The sequence below is a fragment of the Hyla sarda genome, chromosome 7 (assembly GCF_029499605.1).
Source record: "Hyla sarda isolate aHylSar1 chromosome 7, aHylSar1.hap1, whole genome shotgun sequence".
Classification (NCBI taxonomy): domain Eukaryota; kingdom Metazoa; phylum Chordata; class Amphibia; order Anura; family Hylidae; genus Hyla; species Hyla sarda.
Window position 1 is genome coordinate 32,960,715 of NC_079195.1, and position 22,804 is coordinate 32,983,518.

At 43.8% G+C, this 22,804-nt stretch overlaps 1 protein-coding gene across 1 annotated transcript; it reads left to right on the forward strand.

The window, feature by feature from the left end:
- The first annotated feature begins 1,051 nt into the window (after positions 1–1,051).
- Positions 1,052–4,073, forward strand: LOC130281932 (protein spinster homolog 1-like). Its single transcript, XM_056529697.1, has 2 exons — positions 1,052–1,148; positions 2,415–4,073. The coding sequence occupies exon 2, from the start codon at positions 2,440–2,442 to the stop codon at positions 3,964–3,966; it is 1,527 nt and encodes a 508-aa protein (XP_056385672.1). The 5' UTR covers positions 1,052–1,148; positions 2,415–2,439; the 3' UTR covers positions 3,967–4,073.
- The last annotated feature ends 18,731 nt before the right edge of the window (positions 4,074–22,804 follow it).

Below are 22,804 nucleotides of genomic sequence, written 5' to 3' on the forward strand. Positions count from 1 at the left end.
CCTTGTGGTGACTTATTCCCTGCTGTCAGTTCTGAGCCAGAGCCTCCGAGTGTCATGGATCTCTACAGCCGGATGAAAAGTGACGTGTGCGCAAGACGACATGACACGGAACAACGTAGAGAAGGCGAGAGAAAAAGATAGTGCTGTAGGGACCTAATGACAAAGGGGACCGGTGAGGAAGTGCACAGTGCCGAGCATACAGGCCCAGGAAGACACCACAGATAAGACGACAACCATAATGTATGTGATGGACAAAAAGGAATAAGGAGATCCATTATTATATAAATATGGTATAATGTGAAGATTATTTATTAATAATAAAAAAAACTCATAAATAATAAGGCGCAATGTAAAAATGAGAAAAAAAACTAAATATACACGCAAATAATGAAATAGGATTGTGTCATGTGAATAGAGGGTTTATCAATTAAATGAAATTAAATAAACTAAAGACTAGTGGCAAAGAAAAGAAAAGACTAAGTAAATTAAAGATAAATTAAATGTAAAATGGGCAGACGGCCGCAAAGGTAAAGTATACAGAGCACATGGGTTAAACTGCAATAAATATTAAAAATGTCAAAGGTGCAACAAAGCACGAGCAAAAATATACCAGACCTACAGGAATACTGTGAAACTAACTATAATGGTGGAAAAAGGCAATAAAAAAACAATCCTAAGGGCTAAGTGGGGTGCAAAAGTATTTATTAAAAGGTCAAAAGATTAACATACATAAACTGAGAAGACACTGTGAAGTACGGCGATATACACGGCAGGCCTGGAGTAATATTTTTAAAAAAGATGGTTTTATGTACTTGATATATTTACTAGGGGTGTATATACATATATATATATATATACATATATACATATATATATATATATATATATATATATATATTTATTCATAGAAATAAATATTTAAAAAAATATATAGATACCTGAACTGAAGATGGTTTAGAACCCTGTGATGTCACACATGCTTGTGATGATGTCACCGTAAGCTGAACAAAGAGGTGTGCACCGGCCACAGTCTCTTCAGTGTGTTTTGCATTCACAACCTGTGGTGCAAAGTGTTTCTTTGAGAGTTTCTATTTGCGATAGAGAATTCAAGATTTTGACCGTTCCTTGTCTGAAGAGAGAACCACAAGGTAAGTCTCAGCCTCTTCTATTCATATATACACAGGGCTTTTTGTTTGTTTGTCAGGTTTTTTGTTTTTGTATTTTTTAGCAAAGACAAACAAACAATGAATTGCCAAAAGAAATAACAAAAGTTATATTCCTCATAGCATTGTGACAATACTTGGCTTAGGCATTAAACATAATAAAATGCACAGATAGGATCATGACCAGAGCTTTTTCTTGCAAAATTGCAAAAATGCACCCAAAAAAGCCCCAAAGAAAATGAGTCCTAATTCATGAAGTTCTAAAAGATATAAGTCTATGAGAAAGATTTGGTGGTGTAGTAAAAGAATGACAGAAAGATTAGGGCAGAAATATAATAGTATATAATATTATTCTGTGTACTAACAATAGAAATACTCCGGGTACTGCAAAAGGGAAAATGTTTTCAAATCAACTAGTGGCAGAAAGTCATATAGGGTACGGATAGATCCCAATGAGGTGGGGTAGGTTCATTAATAGTAAATGTATATAGCAGGATAGCCCAATTGTATCTATAGTATGAACTTCCTATTGGCCAGTGACCATACAGCCAAGCCCTTATAATCTGCCATTACCAGGACCGGACAGGTTCAGGGTTATCAGATATTACTAGGACCGGACAGGTTCAGGGTTATAAGATATTAATAGGACCGGACAGGTTCAGGGTTATCAGATATTACTAGGACTGGACAGGTCAGGGTTATCAGATATTACTAGGACCGGACAGGTTCAGGGTTATCAGATATTACTAGGACCGGACAGGTTCAGGGTTATCAGATATTACTAGGAACGGACAGGTTCAGGGTTATCAGATATTACTAGGACCGGACAGGTTCAGGGTTATCAGATATTACTAGGACCGGACAGGTTCAGGGTTATCAGATATTACTAGGACCGGACAGGTTCAGGGTTATCAGATATTACTAGGACCGGACAGGTTCAGGGTTATCAGATATTACTAGGACCGGACAGGTTCAGGGTTATCAGATATTACTAGGACCGGACAGGTTCAGGGTTATCAGATATTACTAGGACTAGACAGGTTCAGGGTTATCAGACATTGGAAACCTCAGGGAAGACGTCTCCATACGAAACACTTATAGAGAAGCGTCTTCTTCTGAGGCTGCGATGGTCTTAGTGTTATCTTGTGGTTCTGTGCTGGACATTTCTGCTCTGTATGAAGGATCTATTGTAGAATGACAGGAATGATGACATGTTGTCTAATGTCTTCACTTATCTCTCTCTCTCTCTAGTGTTTTCAGGCTCTGACCTGTGACCATGGCCTCTCCACAAGACCCATTGCTGAAGGAGGAGGAAGAAGCAATGGAGTATCATAGTGATATGGATGTAGAAAAGGGCGATATCCCTGAGAGGCAGAACCTGCCATCTCTAAGCGTGATGTCCACCGCACGTTCCATCATCACCGTAGTGATCCTCGCCTTTGTTAATTTGCTCATCTATGCAAATCGCTCCAGCGTGGCGGGGGTGCTGCCTTATATACAGAAAGCATATGACACCAATGCTAGTCTGTCCGGCTTATTGAATACATTGTTCATTGGAAGCTACGTGCTGGTCGCACCAATTGCCGGATATTTGGGCGACCACTGTAATAAGAAATATACTGTTTGCGCAGGAGTCATCGTTTGGCTGAGCATGACACTTACCCTGTCATTCATCCCTGACGGGTACTTCCTGCTCTTCCTGCTGACGAGTGGGCTGGTTGGAGCCGGAGAGGCGACTTTCTGCACCATCGCCCCCTCCATCATTGCAGACCTTTTTACAAGTGACCAGCGGACCCGCATGCTGAACGTGTTTTACTCTGTCATACCTGTAGGCTGCGGACTAGGATACATCATCGGGCCCAAAGTGACTGATGCAGCAAGGGGCGATTGGCACTGGGCGTTTCGGGTCACCCCTGGCCTGGGCCTCATAGCTGTGGCTTTGATGATTTTGGTCACAAAGGAGCTTCCAAGAACGACTACAAACGGGAAGAAGAACAACAAATCCCCGAAGTTTGCTAAATGGACGACAGATCTGAAGAAACTATTTAAAAATCGAAGCTTCATGTTAACCACCATGGGATCGACGGCTGTATCCTTCATAGTGGGAGCCATAGGTGTATGGGGTCCGTCATACCTGACCCACGCACGAACACTCCTACAAGAGAAGGACCCCTGCCGTGCTGAACCGTGTGACTATCACGACATCCTAATATTTGGTGTGGTTACAGTCGTCTCCGGCATTCTGGGAGTTGTAGCAGGGTCGGAGATAAGTAAAAGATATCGCAAATCCAACCCACGGGCCGACCCGCTTGTGTGTGGCTGCGCGATGATGCTCTCCGCACCTTTTCTTCTGTTGGCATTGACTTTCGGCAACATCAGCCTTGTTGCCACCAATATCTTCATCTTCATCGGAGAGACACTTCTGTCAGTAAATTTCACCCTCATATCTGACATTATACTAAAAGTAGTAACTCCGTGGAGGAGATCTTCAGCCCTGGCTGTGCAGATGACAATCTATCACCTTCTAGGTGACGCCGGCAGCCCGTACCTCATCGGCCTGATATCTGACACCTACGAACGAGGATATGCCAAATCCCCTCTTCTAAAATACCGCAGCCTGGAGTATGCCCTCATGACCTGCACCATAATGGCAGTCATCGGAGGGGCCTTCTTCATGGCCACGGCCCTATTTATAGAGAGGGACGAAAAAGAAGCAGAGATGGAATCAGAACCTCCGTCATCCTCCTCCTCCTCACTGCTTCCTGCCGATGAGGACCGCGCTTCAGACCCGAGAGATCTGTAACCTCCACAATGCCAAAAGATATAGTGAGGACTCTCCTAAAAGTGAACGAGGAAAAGTCATCGCTTACCATTATCTCTTTTACTTAATAAAAAAAAAATTTAAAAACATTGCTGCAATTTTCATATGTCCCACTTTACCCCTTAAATAAATATTCTCTACCTACACAACTGTATCCAAAACCCAAACAGAAAAATGTAAATCTCCTCTCAAGACATAAAAAAGACTATTAATAACAAGAGGGATATATATATGTGTGTGTGTATATATGTATATGTGTGTTTGTGTGTATATGTGTGTATATGTATGTGTTTGTGTGTATATGTATGTGTTTGTGTGTATATGTGTGTGTATATATGTATATGTGTGTTTGTGTGTACATGTGTGTATATGTATGTGTTTGTGTATGTGTGTGTGTATATGTGTGTCTGTGTTTGTGAGTATATGTGTATGTATATGTGTGTTTGTGTGTATATGTATGTGTTTGTGTGTATATGTGTGTATATGTATGTGTTTGTGTATATGTGTGTGTATAAGTGTGTCTGTGTTTGTGAGTATATGTGTGTGTGTGTGCTTGTGTGTATATATGTGTGTATGTGTTTGTGTATGTATATGTGCGTATGTATTAGGGCTGCAAGATATGGGGAAAATATACAATTGCATTTATGGAGGTAAATATTGTGATTTTGATATAATAAACAAATGGTTAAATCCCCCTATTTAATGTCCAACCCCCGATGTTATGTAGCCAACTCCCCCAATTTCATGTTCATTGACTGGACATAAAATGGAGGGAATTGGATATGAAATGGGGAGAAATTAGCTAAACCCCTTAAGGACGGCGGGCGTATGCATACGCCCCCGTTTTAAAGTCTTTAAGGACTGAGGGCGTGCAGATACGCCCATGGGAATTCCGTTCCCCACCGCTCGCCGGGTGGGGACCGGACCGGGGTAACTACTGATATCTATCAGCAGGCACCCCGTGCAACCCTCTGGGGGGGTCCCGAGATGCCCCCATGTCGGCGATCGCCGCAAATAGTCGGTCAATTCAGAGCAACGATTTGCGGCTTTTCCGGGCCAATCAGGTCTCTGGTGACCCGGAAAAAAGGGTGAATGGAGCTGTCCGAGACAGCCCCATTCACCCTTACCCAGAAGGAGTGAGGTGGCACGGGTGCCGCCTCATGATCACGTGATTGATCGGTCGGAACGACCGATCAATCACGACCCTGCTGGGCTGCGATCGGGACGGCGAAGATGACGGAGATCGGCACCGGCGGGGGTCTCCTACCTTGCCATGGTCCAGTGGGGGTCCCCTCGGGATCGGTGGCGGTGACAGGAGCAGCAGGATCGGTGGCAGCAGCGGTGGCGGTCCCAGCAGAAGGATACAGCAGAAGGTGAGGCCTGTTCACATAGTGGGATTTGAACCCAAGGCCCCAGCGCTGCAAGGAAGCAGTGCTAACCACTGAGCCACCATGCTACCCTTAGCCTACATCTTATATCCACGGTTGCTAAAATGGACAGAGATGTCAGCAGAGAGTACCAGAAAAATTAGGCATGTACACATGGATGAAAAATTGGGTATTGTCGCAGCTGTAGCAGCGGCCAGAAAAATTGCAGCACCATAACAAGTGCAGCAGCAGAGGCCAAAAAAATTAGACATGTACACATGGATGAAAATTTGGTATTGTCGCATCCGATGTTGTAGCAGCAACCAGAAAAATTTCTGTTTGTTTCGCCATGCAGAAAGTGCCCTAAAACATTGCGGCTTGAACCCTAGTTGGTGGCGGATAAGTCACGCAAGTCATCCGGCATTCAGAGATAAAATACAGCAGCGTTTGGACGAGCTTAGCCCAAGGCAGCTCATCTGATCAGGCCTTGTTCAGTCAAATGTATTGCCCAGTGTCAGTCCCTTCGGGATCCATCCCTCATTCATCTTAAGAAAGGTGAGGTAATCCAGACTTTTTTGATCAAGGCGACTCATCTTCTCCGTGACAATACCTCCTGCTGCACTGAAGGTCCTTTCTGACAGGACACTTGAAGCGGGACAGGCCAGAAGTTCGAGCGCAAATTGGGATAGCTCAGGCCACAGGTCAAGCAGGCACACCCAGTAGTCAAGGGGTTCATCGCTCCTCAGAGTGTCGATATCTGCGGTTAAGGCCAGGTAGTCTGCTACCTGTCGGTAAAGTCGTTCTCTGATGGTGGACCCCGAAGGGCTGTGGCGATGCGTAGGACATAAAAAGCTCTGCATGTCCTCCATCAACAGCAAGTCTGTAAAGCATCCTGTCCTTGCCGGTGTGTTTGTGGGAGGAGGATTACTTTCACCTCTTCCCCTGTTACATCCCTGTTGTGCTGTGACATGACCCTTATAAGCTGTGAACAGCATACTTCTTAATTTATTTTGGACCTGCTGAATCCTTTCAGCCTTACTGTAATGCGGTAACATGTCAGGCACTTTATGTTTATACCGGGGGTCTAGTAGCGTGGACACCCAGTACAGGTCGTTCTCCTTCATCCTTTTTATACGAGGGTCCCTCAACAGGCACTACAGCATGAAAGACCCCATTTGCACAAGGACGGATGCCGAGCTACTCATGTCCCCTTCCTCGTCCTCAGTGATGTCAGGGAAGGTAAAATCTTCTTCCCCCCAGCCATGTACAACACCACGGGAACCAGATAGGTGACAAGGAGCACCCTGGGATGCCTGTTGTGGTTGGTCTTCCTCCTCTTCTTCAAAGCCACATTCCTCCTCTGACTCCTCTTCCTCACAATCCTCTTCCAGCGTTGCCGCAGGTCCAGCAAGCGATGCTGATAAGGTTGTTTCTGGTGGTGATGGTGTCCACAACTCTTCCTCTTCACGCTCATCTACTGCCTGATCCAGTACTCTTCGCAGGGCACGCTCCAGGAAGAAAACAAACGGTATGATGTCGCTGATGGTGCCTTCGGTGCGACTGACCAGGTTTGTCACCTCCTCAAAAGGACGCATGAGCCTACAGGCATTGCGCATGAGCCTCCAGTAATGTGGCAAAAAAATTCCCAGCTCCACAGAGGATGTCCTAGCACCGCGGTCATACAAATATTCATTGACGGCTTTTTCTTGTTGGAGCAGGTGGTCGAACATTAGGAGTGTTGAATTCCAATGTGTCGGCCTGTCGCAAATAAAGCGCCTCACTGGCATGTTGTTTCGCTGGATATCTGACAAGTGCGCCATGGCCGTGTAGGAATGCCTGAAATGGCCACACACCTTCCTGGACTGCTTCAGGACATCCTGTAAGCCTGGGTACATGAGCACAAAGCGTTGTACAATCAGATTACACACATGTGCCATGCACGGCACATGTGTCAACTTGCCCAACCTCAATGCCGCCAACAAATGTGTTCCGTTGTCACAAACCACCTTGCTGATCTCCAGTTGGTGCGGAGTCAGCCACTGGTCCACCTGTGCGTTCAAGGCCGACAGGAGCACTCATGTGGTGTGACTCCACTTTGAGGCAAGTCAACCCCAAGATGTTGTGACACTGCCGTATCCGGGTTGTGGAATAGTACCTGGGGAGCTGGGGGGGTGCCGGTGATGTGGAGCAAGATGCAGCAGTGGAAGAGGACTCAACCGAGGATGTTATGGAAGAGGATGGAGTAAGAGGAGTAAAGGAGGTGGCAGCAGGCTTGCCTGCAAGTCGTGGCGGTGTCACCAACTCCTCTGCAGAGCCACACATTCCATGCTTGGCAGCTGTCACCAGGTTTACCCAATGCGCAGTGTAGGTGATATACCTGCCCTGACCATGCTTTGCAGACCAGATATCAGTGGTCAGATGGACCCTTGCCCCTACACTGTGTGGCAGACATGCCATAATTTCCTTTTGCACAATGGAGTAAAGGTTGGGCATTGCCTTTTGTGCAAAAAAAATTTGGCCGGGTACCTTCCACTGCGGTGTCCCAATGGCTACAAATTTTTTAAAGGCCTCAGACTCCACCAGCTTGTATGGTAAAAGCTGGTGGGCTAGCAGTTCCGACAAGCCAGCTGTCAGACGCCGGGCTAGGGGGTGACTTTGAGACATTGTCTTCTTGTGCTCAAACATCTCCTTGACAGACACCTAACTGTGGGCAGATGAGCAGGAACTGCTCAAGGCGAGAGACGAAGAGGCGGATGGTTGAGAGGGGGCAAGGAGGGCAGCAGTGGTTGACCTGGCTGAAGATGCTGGACCAGGAGGAGGATGGCGGCTTTGACTTTGTGTGCTGCTTGTATTGACGTTTTGATCCCATAGGCGTTTGTGATGTGACATCATGTGCCTTCGCAAAGCAGTTGTGCCTAGGTGGGTGTTGGACTTCCCACGACTCAGTTTCTTCTGGCACAGGTTGCAAATTGCCTCGCTGTTGTCAGAGGCAGACACACAAAAAAAATGCCACACTGCTGAGCTCTGCAATGACGGCATTCTGGTGGTGGCAACAGCATGCGTTGTCTGGCTGACCCCGGGTGCTGATGCATTCTGTCTGACTGTGCCACTAGCTCCTTGCGACGACCTCCCCCTGCTTCCAACTCGTCTCCTCCTCCTCTCTGTCTCCCCATCTGAACTTTCCCCTTCTTCTTCTCTTCTAGCGGGCACCCTCGTGGCATCCACTGACACATTGTCATCATCAACTCCTTCACCGCTATCTGACACCTAAAGAAAGGAAGCAGCAGCGGGTACAACATCATCATCACACTGTACGTCCATGCGTGTAATGCTGCCTGACTGAGACATATCCCTGTTAACTACATCCTCTGGCAATAATGGTTGCGCATCACTCATGTCTTCAAACTGATGTGTAAATAACTCCTCTGACGGATCAAGTAAAGCTGCTGTGGTGCTAGTGTTGGTGGTGGCGGCAGGCGGGCAAGTGATAGCATGAGAGGTGCCCGAAGCTAAAGTAGAGGAGGAGAAGGATGGTGCGTCAAGGTTCCGAGCGGAAGCTGTAGTAGATTGGGTGTCTTGTGATAGCCAGTCAACTAAGTCCTCAGAACTTTGGGGGTTCATGGTACGTGGCCTCTGAACACTGGCCATTCTAGGGCCAAAGGGAATCCCAGCACCACGATGGCCCCTGCGGGGTGGCCTTCCTCTGCCTGTCATTTTTTTGGTTAAATTTGCACAAGTTTCACACCAAATGTAAATCACTAGGCACTAGGGTGACACAATTTGCCCTGCAGGCAAAAAAAAAAACTGGCAACTGTGACGTGAACTGACAGTGACTGGTTTTATTTAACAGCCAAAAAAGGTATTTTTTTAATTTATTTGCACAACTGTCAAACCAAATGTGATTTGCACTAGGGTGACACAATTTGCCCTGCAGGCAAAAAAACTGGCAACTGTGACGTGAACTGACAGTAGGGATCGACCGATTATCGGTATGGCCGATATTATCATCCGATAATCACGATTTTGGGCATTATCGGTATCGGCAATTACCTTGCCGATAAGCTGATAATGCCCCGCCCCCACCGCACCGCAACAGCCCCCCTCCCGACCCACCGCACCACGACCGCCCCCCCAACCCACCGCACCGCATCGCACACCCCCCCCCCCCCCCCACCGTAGTGCTGGGCAGTATAACGGTATGAACCGGATACCTGTTTTTTTTCTCCCACGGTATAGATTTTTGCCCATACCGCTATACCGGTCGGGCCCCTCCCACCCTCCGAGTCAATAAAAATGTTTTAAGTTACCCGTAATGGGGGTGGTCCGGCCCATCCATCCTTCCTGTAGTGTCTGGCGGCATTCTGGGTGGAGGGTGAACCGGTCCGGGCTGTCCTTCTACGGGGGTCCTCTTCTCCACTCCGGGCAGGCTCCGGCCTAGTACGCTGCATAGACGCCGCTACGCCGTGGCGTCAGGTGCGTCGCTGCGCACGGGCGTCACTGCGCAGCGGCGTCTATGCTGCGTTACTAGGCCGGAGCCTGCCCAGAGTGGAGAAGAGGACCCCCGGAGAAGAAGGACAGCCCGGACCGGTTCACCCTCCACCCGGAATGCCGCCGGACACTACAGGAAGGATGGATGGCCCGGACCACCCTGACAGGTAGGGGGAGAGAAGCGGATGGCGGCGGCCTATGGCACCGCAAAAGCCACTGCAGTGCATTGATTTAAAGCACCCGCTTTAAATCAATGATCTGCAGCGGTGTCGCGGGGGGATAAATAGCCGATAACTTATACCGGAATATCGGTATAAGTTATCGGCTATCGGCCCTAACCTCCACCGATTATCGGTATCGGCCCTAAAAAAACGATATCGGTCGATCCCTAACTGACAGTGACTGGTTTTATTTAGCAACCAAAAAAGTTTTTTTTTTAATTTATTTGCACAACTGTCACACCAAATGTGATTTGCACTAGGGTGACACAATTTGCCCTGAAGGCAAAAAAAAACTGGCAACTGTGACGTGAACTGACAGTGACTGGTTTTATTTAACAGCCCAAAAAGTAATTTTTTTTTTATTTGCACAACTATCACACCAAATGTGATTTGCACTAGGGGGACACAATTTGCCCTGCAGGCAAAAAAAAAACTGGCAACTGTGACATGAACTGACAGTGACTGGTTTTATTTAACAGCCAAAAAAAGGTATTTATTTTTTTTATTTGCACAACTGTCACACCAAATGTGATTTGAACTAGGGTGACACAATTTGCCCTGCAGGAAAAAAAAACTGGCAACTGTGACATGAACTGACAGTGACTGGTTTTATTTAACAGCCAAAAAAGGTATTTTTTTTTTTAATTTGCACAAGTGTCACACCAAATGTGATTTGCACTAGGGGGACACAATTTGCCCTGCAGGCAAAAAAAAAATGGCAACTGTGACGTGGACTGACAGTGACTGGTTTTATTTAACAGCCAAAAAAGGTATTTTTTTTTTAAATTTGCACAACTGTCACACCAAATATGATTTCCACTAGTGTGACAATGAGCAAAAAAGCTTGCCAGCGGAGTTCCCCTTTTAAGCAGTGGTCCCCAACCAGGGTGCCTCCAGCTGTTGAAAAACACACAGACTGATATATTTCAGCCCTTTGAATACTGTAGTAGTTAGTTGCTTTAAAGAAAAAAAGCTTGCCAGCGGAGTTCCTCTTTTAAGCAGTGGTCCCCAACCAGGGTGCCTCCAGCTGTTGCAAAACACAGACTGATATCTTTCAGCCCTTTGAATACTGTAGTAGTTAGTTGCTTGAAGGAACTTACGTTTTATTCTGGAGAACCCCTTTTAACCAGCGGTTCCCTCCCAACCAGGGTGCCTCCAGCTGTTGCAAGACACGGACTGATATTTGAGCCCTAAAAAGTGCTTTAGGAGTTAACTGGACCCTGAATACACCACCTAGCAGCAACCTAGCTATCGCTTTCCCTATACAGCAGGAGCAACTTCTCTGACCCTCCACTTCCTAAGCCTGCAGCATGCCGAATGAGGATAAAATGGCGTCCCTGCAAGAGGTAGGAGGGTCTGGAAGGGAGGGACTGCTGCTGATTGGCTGTAATGTGTCTGCTGACTCTGACTCACAGGGTCAAAGTTTACCGCAATGTTAAAGTATAGGGGGTGGATCGAACTTCACATATGTTCGACCGGCATGGCGAACGCGAACATGCTAAATTCGACGGGAACTGTTCGCCGGCGAACCTTTCGCTACATCTCTAGTTACATATTTTGGGGTCTTTTTCTCCCTTTACCCCTTATGAAAAAAAATGTTTTTACACTAACATGCTGGTGTTGCACCATACTTACAGAACTACCCCAGTACAGAACTACCCCATATGTGGGTGTTAAGTGCTCTACGAGCGCACAACATGGCTCAGAAGTGAGAGCGTGCCATGTACATTTGAGGTCTAAATTGGTAATTTGCACAGGGGTGGCTGATTTTACAGCGGTTCTGACATGAACGCAAAACAATAAATACCCAGATGTGACCCCATTTTGGATCTACACCCCTCATGGAATGTAACAAGGGGTATAGTGAGCCCTAACACCCTACAGGTGTTTGACAAATTTCCATTAAAGTTGGATGTGAAAATGAAAAAAAAAAAAATTTTTCACAAAAATGCTGGTGTTACCCTACATTTTTCATTTTCACAAGGGAGAATAGGAAAAAAGCCCCCAAAATGTGTAGCCCCATTTCTTCTGAGTAAGAACATACCCCATATGTGGATGTAAAGTGCTCTGCGGGCAAACTACAATGCTCAGAAGAGAAGGAGCGCCATTGGGCTTCTGGAGAGAGAATGTGTCCGAAATTGAAGGCCATGTGTGTTTACAAAGCCCCCATAGTGCCAGAACAGTGGATCCCCCCCCCCCCACATGTGACCCTATTTTGGAAACTACACACCTCACATATTGTAATAAGGGGTAGAGTGAGCATTTACACCCAACAGGTGTCTGACAGATTTTTGGAACAGTGGTCCGTGAAAATGAAAAATTTTATTTTTCATTTGCACAGCCCACTGTTCCAAAGATCTGTCAAACGCCAGTGGGGTGTAAATGTTCACTGCACCCCTTATTAAATTCTGTGAATGCTGAAGTTTCCAAAATAGGGTCACATGTGGGGGGTCCAAATAAATTCTCTCGCCATAAGCTCAATGGCGCTCCTTCTCTTCTGAGCATTGTAGTTCGCCCGCAGAACACTTTACATCCATATATGGGGTATTTCCATACTCAGAAGAAATGGGGTTACAAATTTTGGGAGGCTTTTTCTCCAATTACCCCTTGTGAAAATGTAAAATTTAGGGTAAAACCAGCATTTTAGAGAAAAAAATCGAATTTTTCATTTTCACGTCCAACTTTAGCGGAAATTTGTCAAGCACCTCTGGGGTTTTAAGGTTCACTGTACCCCTTGTTACGTTCCTTGAGGGTGTAGTTTCCAAAATAGTATGCCATGTTGGGTTTTTTGCTGTTGTTGCACCATAGGGGCTTCCTATATGCAACATGCCCCCCAAAAACCATTTCAGCAAAATTTGCTTTCCAAAAGCCAAATGTAACTACTTCTCTTCTGAGCACTTGACATCCACACACGGTATTTCTATACTCAGAAAATATGGGGTTACAAATTTTGGGGGAATTTTCTCCTATAACCCCTTGTAAAAATGTAAAAGTTGGGGGAAAACCAGCATTTTAGTGAAAAAAAAAATTTCATTTACACATCCAACTTTAATGAAAAGTCATCAAACACCTGTCGGGTGTTAAGGCTCACTGGACCCCTTGTTATGTGCCTTGAGGGGTGTAGTTTCCAAAATGGTATGCCATGTGGGGTTTTCTGCCTTTCTGTCACCTAAATGTGACATGCCCCCCAAAAACCATTTCAGCAAAATTCCCTCTCCAAAATCCCATTGTTGCTCCTTCCCTTCTGAGCCCTCTACTGCGCCCACCGAACACTTGACATACACATATGAGGTATTTTCTTACTCAAGAGAAATTGGGTTACACATTTTGGGGGGCTTTTTCTCCTTTTACCCCTTGTAAATTTTCAAAAACTGGGTCAACAAGAACATGCGAGTGTAAAAAATGAAGATTTTAAATTTTCTCCTTTACCTTGCTGCTATTCCTGTGAAACACCTAAAGGGTTAACACACTTTCTGAATGTCATATTGAATACTTGGAGGGGTGCAGTTTTTATAATGGGGTCATTTATGGGGAATTTCTAATATGAAGACCCCTGAAATCCACTTTGAAACTGAACTGGTCCCTAAAAAATTCAGTTTTAGAAAATTTTGTGAAAATTTTTAAAATTACTGCTGAACTTTGAAGCCCTCTGATGTTTTCCAAAAGTAAAACCATGTCAACTTTATGATGCCAACATAAAGTAGACATATTGTATATGTGAATCAATATATAATTTATTTGGAAGATTCATTTTCTTTACAAGCAGAGAGTTTCAAAGTTAGAAAAATGCTAAATGTTGTAAATTTTCATGAAATTTGGGGATTTTTCACCAAGAAAGGATGCAAGCCTTTTCTAAAATGAAAAAAATTATCTGATTGGTTGCTATGGGCAACTCAACAACCTCTAGGCAGGTTTTGATAAATCTCCCCCATTATCTCCATTCTTTATTCTGTTTTCATTTACTACTTAAAAATTTTATCTTTTTGAAAAAAACATTTGTATGATTAAAATTGTCCTCTTCTGACCCCCATTCTTATTTTTCCATATCCAGGGATGTATGAGGGTTAATTTTTGCACTGTGATTGTAGTTTTTATCGGTGCCCAATTTTTTATTATGGGACTGTTTAATAATTTTTTCTGTTGTTTTTTTTCTTTTTTAACATTCACTCCACTGACCGTGCAGTTTCATTGATGTTATATTTTAACTCCTTAAAGGGGTACTTTGGTGGAAAACTTTTTTTTAAATCAACTGGTGCCAGAAAGTTAAACAGATTTGTAAATTACTTCTATTAAAAAATCTTAATCCTTCCAGTACTTATTAGCTGCTGAATACTTCAGAGGAAATTATTTTCTTTTTGGAACACAGAGCTTTCTGCTGACATCATGACCACAGTGCTCTCTGCTGACATCTTTGTCCATTTTAAGAACTGTCCAGAGTAGGAGAAAATCCCCATAGCAAACATATGCTGCTCTTGACACTTCCTAAAATGGACAGAGATGTCAGCAGAGAGCACTGTGTGAGAAATTTATCAAAGCCAGTGCAAAAAAAAGCTGACCAGTTGCCCATAGCAACCAATAACATATCTTCTTCCATTTTTTGAAAAGGCCTATGCAAAATGAAAGAAGCGATCTGATTGGTTGCTCTGGGCAACTCAGCAACTTTTCCTCTGGACATGTTTTGATAAATCACCCCCTGTGTTCCAAAAAGAAAATAATTTCCTCTGTAGTATTCAGCAGCTAATAAGTACTGGAAGGATTAAGATTTTTTTAAATAGAAGTAGTTTACAAATCTGTTTAACTTTCTGGCACCAGTTGATTTAAAATACTAAAAGTTTTCCACTGGAGTACCCCTTTAAGAATGCAGGGCATACCTGTACAACTGTGCCCGCTCCTCTTCTATGACATAGGCTCAGGAGCTGACCCTGTGTCATGGTGGGTGGTCCTGGAAGCTAACAGCCACTGGGACCCATGTTTAATGCCAGACATCACCAATCGCGGTGATGCCCGGCATTAACCCCTTAGACTCCACAAATGAAAGTAATAGAGTCCTGGCAGCTCAGTGGAGCTAATGGAGACAATCGGGGTAAAAACGCGGTGTCCCGACCATCTAAAAGGACAGTGGGAGGGCCCTTACCTGCCTCCTTGCTGTCCGATCAATGATCTGATGCTCCAGTCAGCCATGGCAAGCAGGAGCAGCAGAGCACCAATAACACTAATCAATGCTATGCTATAGCATAGCATTGAACTTTGTATGCAATCCAAATAGTATAAAAAAAAAGTAAAAAAAAAAAGTTATAAAATTGAATCAACCCCTTCCCTAATAAAAGTTTTAATCACCCCCCCCCCCCTTTTTTTCCATAAAAAAAAAATATATATATATATATATATATATATATAAACAAAATTAAAGGGATACTCCGGTGGAAAACAGTTTCTTCTAAATCAACTGGTTCCAAAAAGTTAAACAAATTTATAAATTTCTTCTATGACAAAATGTTAATCCTTCCCGTACTTAACATCTGCTGTATGCCACAGAGGAAGTTGTGTAGTTCTTTTCAGTTTGACCACAGTGCCTCTCCTGCCACCTCTGTCAATGTCAGGAACTTTCCAGAGTGGGATAGGTTTGCTATGGGGATTTTCTTCTGCTCTGGACAGTTCCTGATGCAGGCATCAGGTGTCAGCAGAGAGCACTGTGAACAAGACAAAAAAGAAATTCAAAAAGAGCAGAATACAGCATACAGCTGCTAAAAAGGACTGGAAGGGTAAAGATTTTTTTTATAGAAGTAATTTACAAATCTGTATAGAAAAATATTGTCCGGACCTTCCAAGGTAGTGTGATTTGATTGAATAGACAATAGATAACTGGGTCGTACTCCAATAATAATTCAATGGTTATTTATTTAAAATGTATAGTGCATTACTCCTCACAGGGCCCTTGTGAGAAAAAACACATATAATAGATGTACAAAATTAGATATACAAGATTAAACGATCTTAAAATGTAAAAATAGAAAGATCGTCCAGCTCTCCACCGCCGCCTCAGTGCACGGACTCGTGCGGACACCACGAGGACGAACAATAGAAAAGTAGAGCAATGTCCAGCACAAAAGCACGATGCAAGATGAAATTTATTGTAGATACACACAGCAAACAGCAACACGGATCATGGAGTAGAGTGACGCGTTTCAGCAACCTTAGTCGCCTTAGTCATACCATGGTGTACTCGGATCAATCTGGCTCTTATAATGGGCAGCACCGCCCCCCCCCACCAGGTGAAAACACCTGAGTGGGCCGGGGCGGCGCATAGCCACACACAAGGGCCAGACCGACGCCTGCGTTCACACTAGACAAAGAAGAACACTATAAAAAATATATAGATCACAAATAAAAACTAACTGTGAAATATCACAGACAGAAAAAAATATACAATCAAAATTCCTAGGGATAAAGACTGACCAACGTGTATAGAAAACATAATAGTAAATTAGTGACCTGAAAATACATAGTAATATACACTGTCAGTCACACCCTATATGTGCTCAAGTTTGTCAATGCTGGACACAGTATAGAACCAATACCATCATTATTGAGACATTAGGCCAAGTCACCAAATGCATAATAGGTAATGTTAATATATTAGAAGAAAAGAGGGACTTGGTGTAAATAGGCTGGTAAGAATACTTAAAAATTATTTTGAATTGATTAAAAGCTAATCCCTTGGATATAACCCACATCCGAAAAAGATAAATGCAGAAAAATTCATAAGCTGATATAAATTTTAATATAGATGCTAACAATCTGTGTAAACAGATGTGGGACAATCCATGGGAAGATATTTAGGTTCTATAGAAAAACATAATGGAGGAAAAGGTGAGGGCCACTAATCCAAAGTCTATATATCACAAGACCACATATAATTGGATATAATACATTTATAATATTAAAATAGAGAACATATATTGTGGTGGATATAGAGCTAAGGAAAATACCAACTGATAGGACAAGAGGACTATAAACTATAGAGAACTGAATTATTAAGCTTAATATGTAGAAGGGAGTATCTGAGATAACTGTATTATATACTAAGCTGTAACGTCCCTATACATATGGGTTTAGCGAGGGGATAGGGACAGGGGCAAGACATCAAGTAACAGGTTCAAAAGATGAAATGAACTGTCAGTACGTATACTTCATTATATACAAATCTAATAATATGACATGGTGTCCTGCCTTTTGTTCAGACCCCTCGGAGACCTGGTATCAAGTTTTAAAATCCAAAAAACCTCACGGTCAAGTAACTTTTTTCTATGGTCTCCGCCGCGCAAAGGCATAGTGACTTTTTCTATGCCCTGAACATATAAGCTGCGAATTGACCCAGAATGTTTCTCTGCACAATGTCGGCTCACCATGGATACGTGCCGGGAGTTAAAGTGGGGGATGTCCGACAGGTGTCTCCGAATTCTCACTTTCAGGGCACCCGTCGTGCACCCCACATATTGGATGTTACACTCCCGGCACGTGATGAGATAAACGACATGGTGCGTATTGCAATTGACAAATTGTGTCATATTAAATTGCTCACCATTGGATGCTGACACAAAGCTCGTGCTGTTGAGCATAACAGAACAGCAGGTGCACCTGCCATGACCACATCTGAACGAGCCCTGGTGTCGCAACCAATTGGTCTTGTGACTCCTAGTATTCAAAAAGAGACTAGGAGACACTTTATTAGATATGGTTTTGGCTTTCTTAGATATACATCTGAACCCACCACTGAATATTTCGGAAAAAGACGGATCACCTGAGATCATGGGAATGTATTTTTGCACTATATTGCGGATAGCATGAAAGTCATCACTATATTGGGTCACAAATGTAATTGGGTGATGTCTTTGTATCACCACATCGTCATCACTGGTGGGACAAGGCAATCTCCTCCCACCAGACAGAAGTTTTGGACGATCACGGTCGCGGGCAATATTTATCGCCCGTTGAATGTGTCGATCGTGGTAGCCCCTTGATCTCAAACGGGATGAGATAACTCCGATCTCACGATCAAAGTCCTCCTGTCTAGAACAATTACGTCTAGCACGTATCATCTCCCCCACGGGTAAATTTTTGGTCACGTGGGTGGGATGACACGAATCGGCTCGTAGGATGGAGTTCACATTGGTCTCCTTCCTATATGTGGACGTCACAATCTTTCCGGTAATAATATCACCAGTCAGATACAGGTCCAGGAAGGAGACAGTGGGGACATAAGATGACACAATAAATTTGAGGTTAAGAGCGTTATCATTTAAGTAATCTGAAAATAGTTCCCCGGCCGCCACATCCGAATCCCATATAAATATGAGGTCGTCGATGTAGCGGCCATAAAATAAAATGGATGAAGAGTAAGGATTGCTGGGGGCGAAGATAGTCTCCCTCTCCCACCAACACATGTAAATGTTGGCGAGAGAGGGGGAGAACTTCGCCCCCATCGACGCTCCAGTCGTTTGCAGAAAAAAATGTTGGTCAAATTTGAAAAAATTATGTGTTAGTAAAAACTCTACCACTAAGATAACATATTCGCATAAATCAGCCGAATACTGCGAGTATGTTTTCAAAAACCAGTCCAATGCTGGTCTAACTAGTGTGTGAGGTATAACTGAATAAAGGGAGGTGACATCAGCAGTTATCCATATGTAGTTATCTTGCCAGGTTATATCCTCACACATAGTCAAAATGTGTCCGGTGTCTTTAATATAGCCCGGAATTTGACCGATCAGTGGTTGAAGCAGATTATTCACCCATGAGCACATTCTTTCATTAAGGGAAGATATCCTTGCCACAATTGGTCTCATGGGTGGGGGGAATACACCCTTGTGGACCTTGGGGAGCGAATGGAATATAGCAATAACCGGATGTTTGATTTTGATGTACTCAGCTTGACGCTGATCAATAAATCCATTGGCTACCCCAAAATCCACAAGGTTGTCCAGACTAGGTCTAAAGGAACAGGTGGGATCACCGGATAATGTTTTGTAGGTGTTGGTATCTTGCAACATGATCATATTCAGTTTGCGGTAAAGTCCTTTGTCAAGGACTACAACCGCCCCCCCTTTATCAGCCTGCCGGATGATAATATCGTCCGACTTGCTGAGATGGTCAAGAGCTATCTTCTCCTGGGGGGATAGATTACCAGCTGATTTACAATTTTTCTTTTTCGATAACATCAACAACTCCCGTTCCACCACCTCTTGGAAGTGGTCAAGGACGGGAGTCCTCGACATAATCGGGTAGAAATCCGGGTTAGAAACAGTAAATTCCGGTACCCCATCAGTATGAGACATATTATACAGTTGTTGTAATTCAGAAGCAATGCATTGGTCACTGAAAGTATATACATGCTGACTGGTATTAGACCTAGGAGGGAACGTACTGGTATCTGTAATGTAATCAGCAGACATAGCCACATTTTCATGCAAATTACTTGTATTCAAATCACTACTTATATCGGCATTGACATAACTATCAGACATATTATGAAAGTGCTTCTTGATCGTAATGTCTCTCACTAACTTGTTAATGTCCAACAAAGTATTAAATAAGTTGAAACGACAGGAAGGCGCAAAGGTGAGCCCTTTTGAGAGAACACTCAGTTCATAAGGAGATAATGTCTTTGCTGATAGGTTGAAAACGGATATTGAGCTCACCTCCTCCTGTAAGACCGCGGGCTCCTTCTTGGACGACCGGTGCTTCCTCCCCGCTCTGCGTTTTTTGATGACGTAGAGCGACTCACCGATACCTTAGATGACGTTGGTAAAGGAGAGGAGGAAGCCGCCGGAGTGACAGGTCCAGAGGCGTCGGTCTGATCTCCAGAGTCCATAGAGTCGCCATCCGTACATGTAAAGCTGACTTTAGAATCATTAATGGAAGTGGAATTCTTATTCTTGGAGGTATGCTTGCGCCCCCGACCCTTTTTTAGGATGGATTTAGGGTTGGGTCTGTTATCCATTGTTGGCCACTGGTAAACCGCACTGGTTTGATAATCCTGCAAGTCCCTCATGAACTTTTTCTGTTTAACCTCTGTGATGACTGACTCAGCTTTAGCGATATTATCTTTGATTTTATTGTCATGTTCCATGAAAGCGGGGTGATTTTCATATTGTTGCAATGACAGTTGTAGTTTTGTAATATTCTCGTCAGCTTCCAACAGAGCTTGTTCTTCATAGGCAATAATTAAATTCATAAATTTGAGTGATGATTCTGTCATAAGTTGTTCCCAATCGGCCTTAAATTGCTCCCCAAACACAGTGGTGGGAAACTTTCTCAGTCGTAGTCCTCTAGGAACCATGTTGTTTTCAACATATTTCTTCAGGGTGGAGACATCCCACCAAATTCGAGTCTCTTTGGTGAGAGCCCTCTCCAATTCCTCCATTAGGATCTTTAGATCCACTGTTGCTTTCGTACCTGTGTCTTGCATGTTGAACATCAGGGACATCTTTGCAATGCGTGCTTGGCGGTCGTCATCCACGGGTTTCAGGCAGGCACTTGTAGCCATTTTCGCTCCTGAACACGTATCTCCGGGATAATACGGTGGGTGCACGGATAGTCCGATAGGTTATAGGAATAGAAAGATCGTCCAGCTCTCCACCGCCGCCTCAGTGCACGGACTCGTGCGGACACCACGAGGACGAACAATAGAAAAGTAGAGCAATGTCCAGCACAAAAGCACGATGCAAGATGAAATTTATTGTAGATACACACAGCAAACAGCAACACGGATCATGGAGTAGAGTGACGCGTTTCAGCAACCTTAGTCGCCTTAGTCATACCATGGTGTACTCGGATCAATCTGGCTCTTATAATGGGCAGCACCGCCCCCCCCCCCACCAGGTGAAAACACCTGAGTGGGCCGGGGCGGCGCATAGCCACACACAAGGGCCAGACCGACGCCTGCGTTCACACTAGACAAAGAAGAACACTATAAAAAATATATAGATCACAAATAAAAACTAACTGTGAAATATCACAGACAGAAAAAAATATACAATCAAAATTCCTAGGGATAAAGACTGACCAACGTGTATAGAAAACATAATAGTAAATTAGTGACCTGAAAATACATAGTAATATACACTGTCAGTCACACCCTATATGTGCTCAAGTTTGTCAATGGTACAGCTTAGTATATAATACAGTTATCTCAGATACTCCCTTCTACATATTAAGCTTAATAATTCAGTTCTCTATAGTTTATAGTCCTCTTGTCCTATCAGTTGGTATTTTCCTTAGCTCTATATCCACCACAATATATGTTCTCTATTTTAATATTATAAATGTATTATATCCAATTATATGTGGTCTTGTGATATATAGACTTTGGATTAGTGGCCCTCACCTTTTCCCCCATCATGTTTTTCTATAGAACCTAAATATCTTCCCATGGATTGTCCCACATCTGTTTACACAGATTGTTAGCATCTATATTAAAATTTATATCAGCTTATGAATTTTTCTGCATTTATCTTTTTCGGATGTGGGTTATATCCAAGGGATTAGCTTTTAATCAATTCAAAATAATTTTTAAGTATTCTTACCAGCCTATTTACACCAAGTCCCTCTTTTCTTCTAATATATTAACATTACCTATTATGCATTTGGTGACTTGGCCTAATGTCTCAATAATGATGGTATTGGTTCTATACTGTGTCCAGCATTGACAAACTTGAGCACATATAGGGTGTGACTGACAGTGTATATTACTATGTATTTTCAGGTCACTAATTTACTATTATGTTTTCTATACACGTTGGTCAGTCTTTATCCCTAGGAATTTTGATTGTATATTTTTTTCTGTCTGTGATATTTCACAGTTAGTTTTTATTTGTGATCTATATATTTTTTATAGTGTTCTTCTATGTCTAGTGTGAACGCAGGCGTCGGTCTGACCCTTGTGTGTGGCTATGCGCCGCCCCGGCCCACTCAGGTGTTTTCACCTGGTGGGGGGGGGGGCGGTGCTGCCCATTATAAGAGCCAGATTGATCCGAGTACACCATGGTATGACTAAGGCGACTAAGGTTGCTGAAACGCGTCACTCTACTCCATGATCCGTGTTGCTGTTTGCTGTGTGTATCTACAATAAATTTCATCTTGCATCATGCTTTTGTGCTGGACATTGCTCTACTTTAAAATGTAAAAATATTATAAAAATATATCACTGGCATATAAAATAGCTCTATGTAGACGAATTCATATAACGTCTTTAGGGTATTGTGAAGATATAGTATAAATGTCCTTTTGTGTGGCAATTATAAATCAAAGTGGATACTCTGTTACCGGTCCTGGATGATGTGGCTCTGTCAGCTCCCGTGCCCAGATAGCAGTCAGCGGTCTTAGATAGTACTGTGGCTTTAACTCTCAAGGTCCAGGTGTTATGCGGTAGTGGTCGTCCCAGGCTGGTGGCACTGGCAGGCGCCGATGGTGAATTCGCCGGGAGGCCGTGCGCTAGCTAGCGCCGATGGAAGATTTGTCAGGAGACCAAGCGCTGGCAGGCGCTGATGGTATCGATCTCCTCACCGCTGGACTTGGAAGCCGGAGACTACACGCTGGGTAGATGGAGCTTGCCTCGTGTAGATGGCGTGTGACGTCAGCTTGAGCCGGAGCTGACCAGGTAAAATCAGGACCGGACACTAGTCTAGATCGACTAATGCGTAGGAGATCCACAATGTGATGAATTTGCTCCGTGAGCTATAGCTT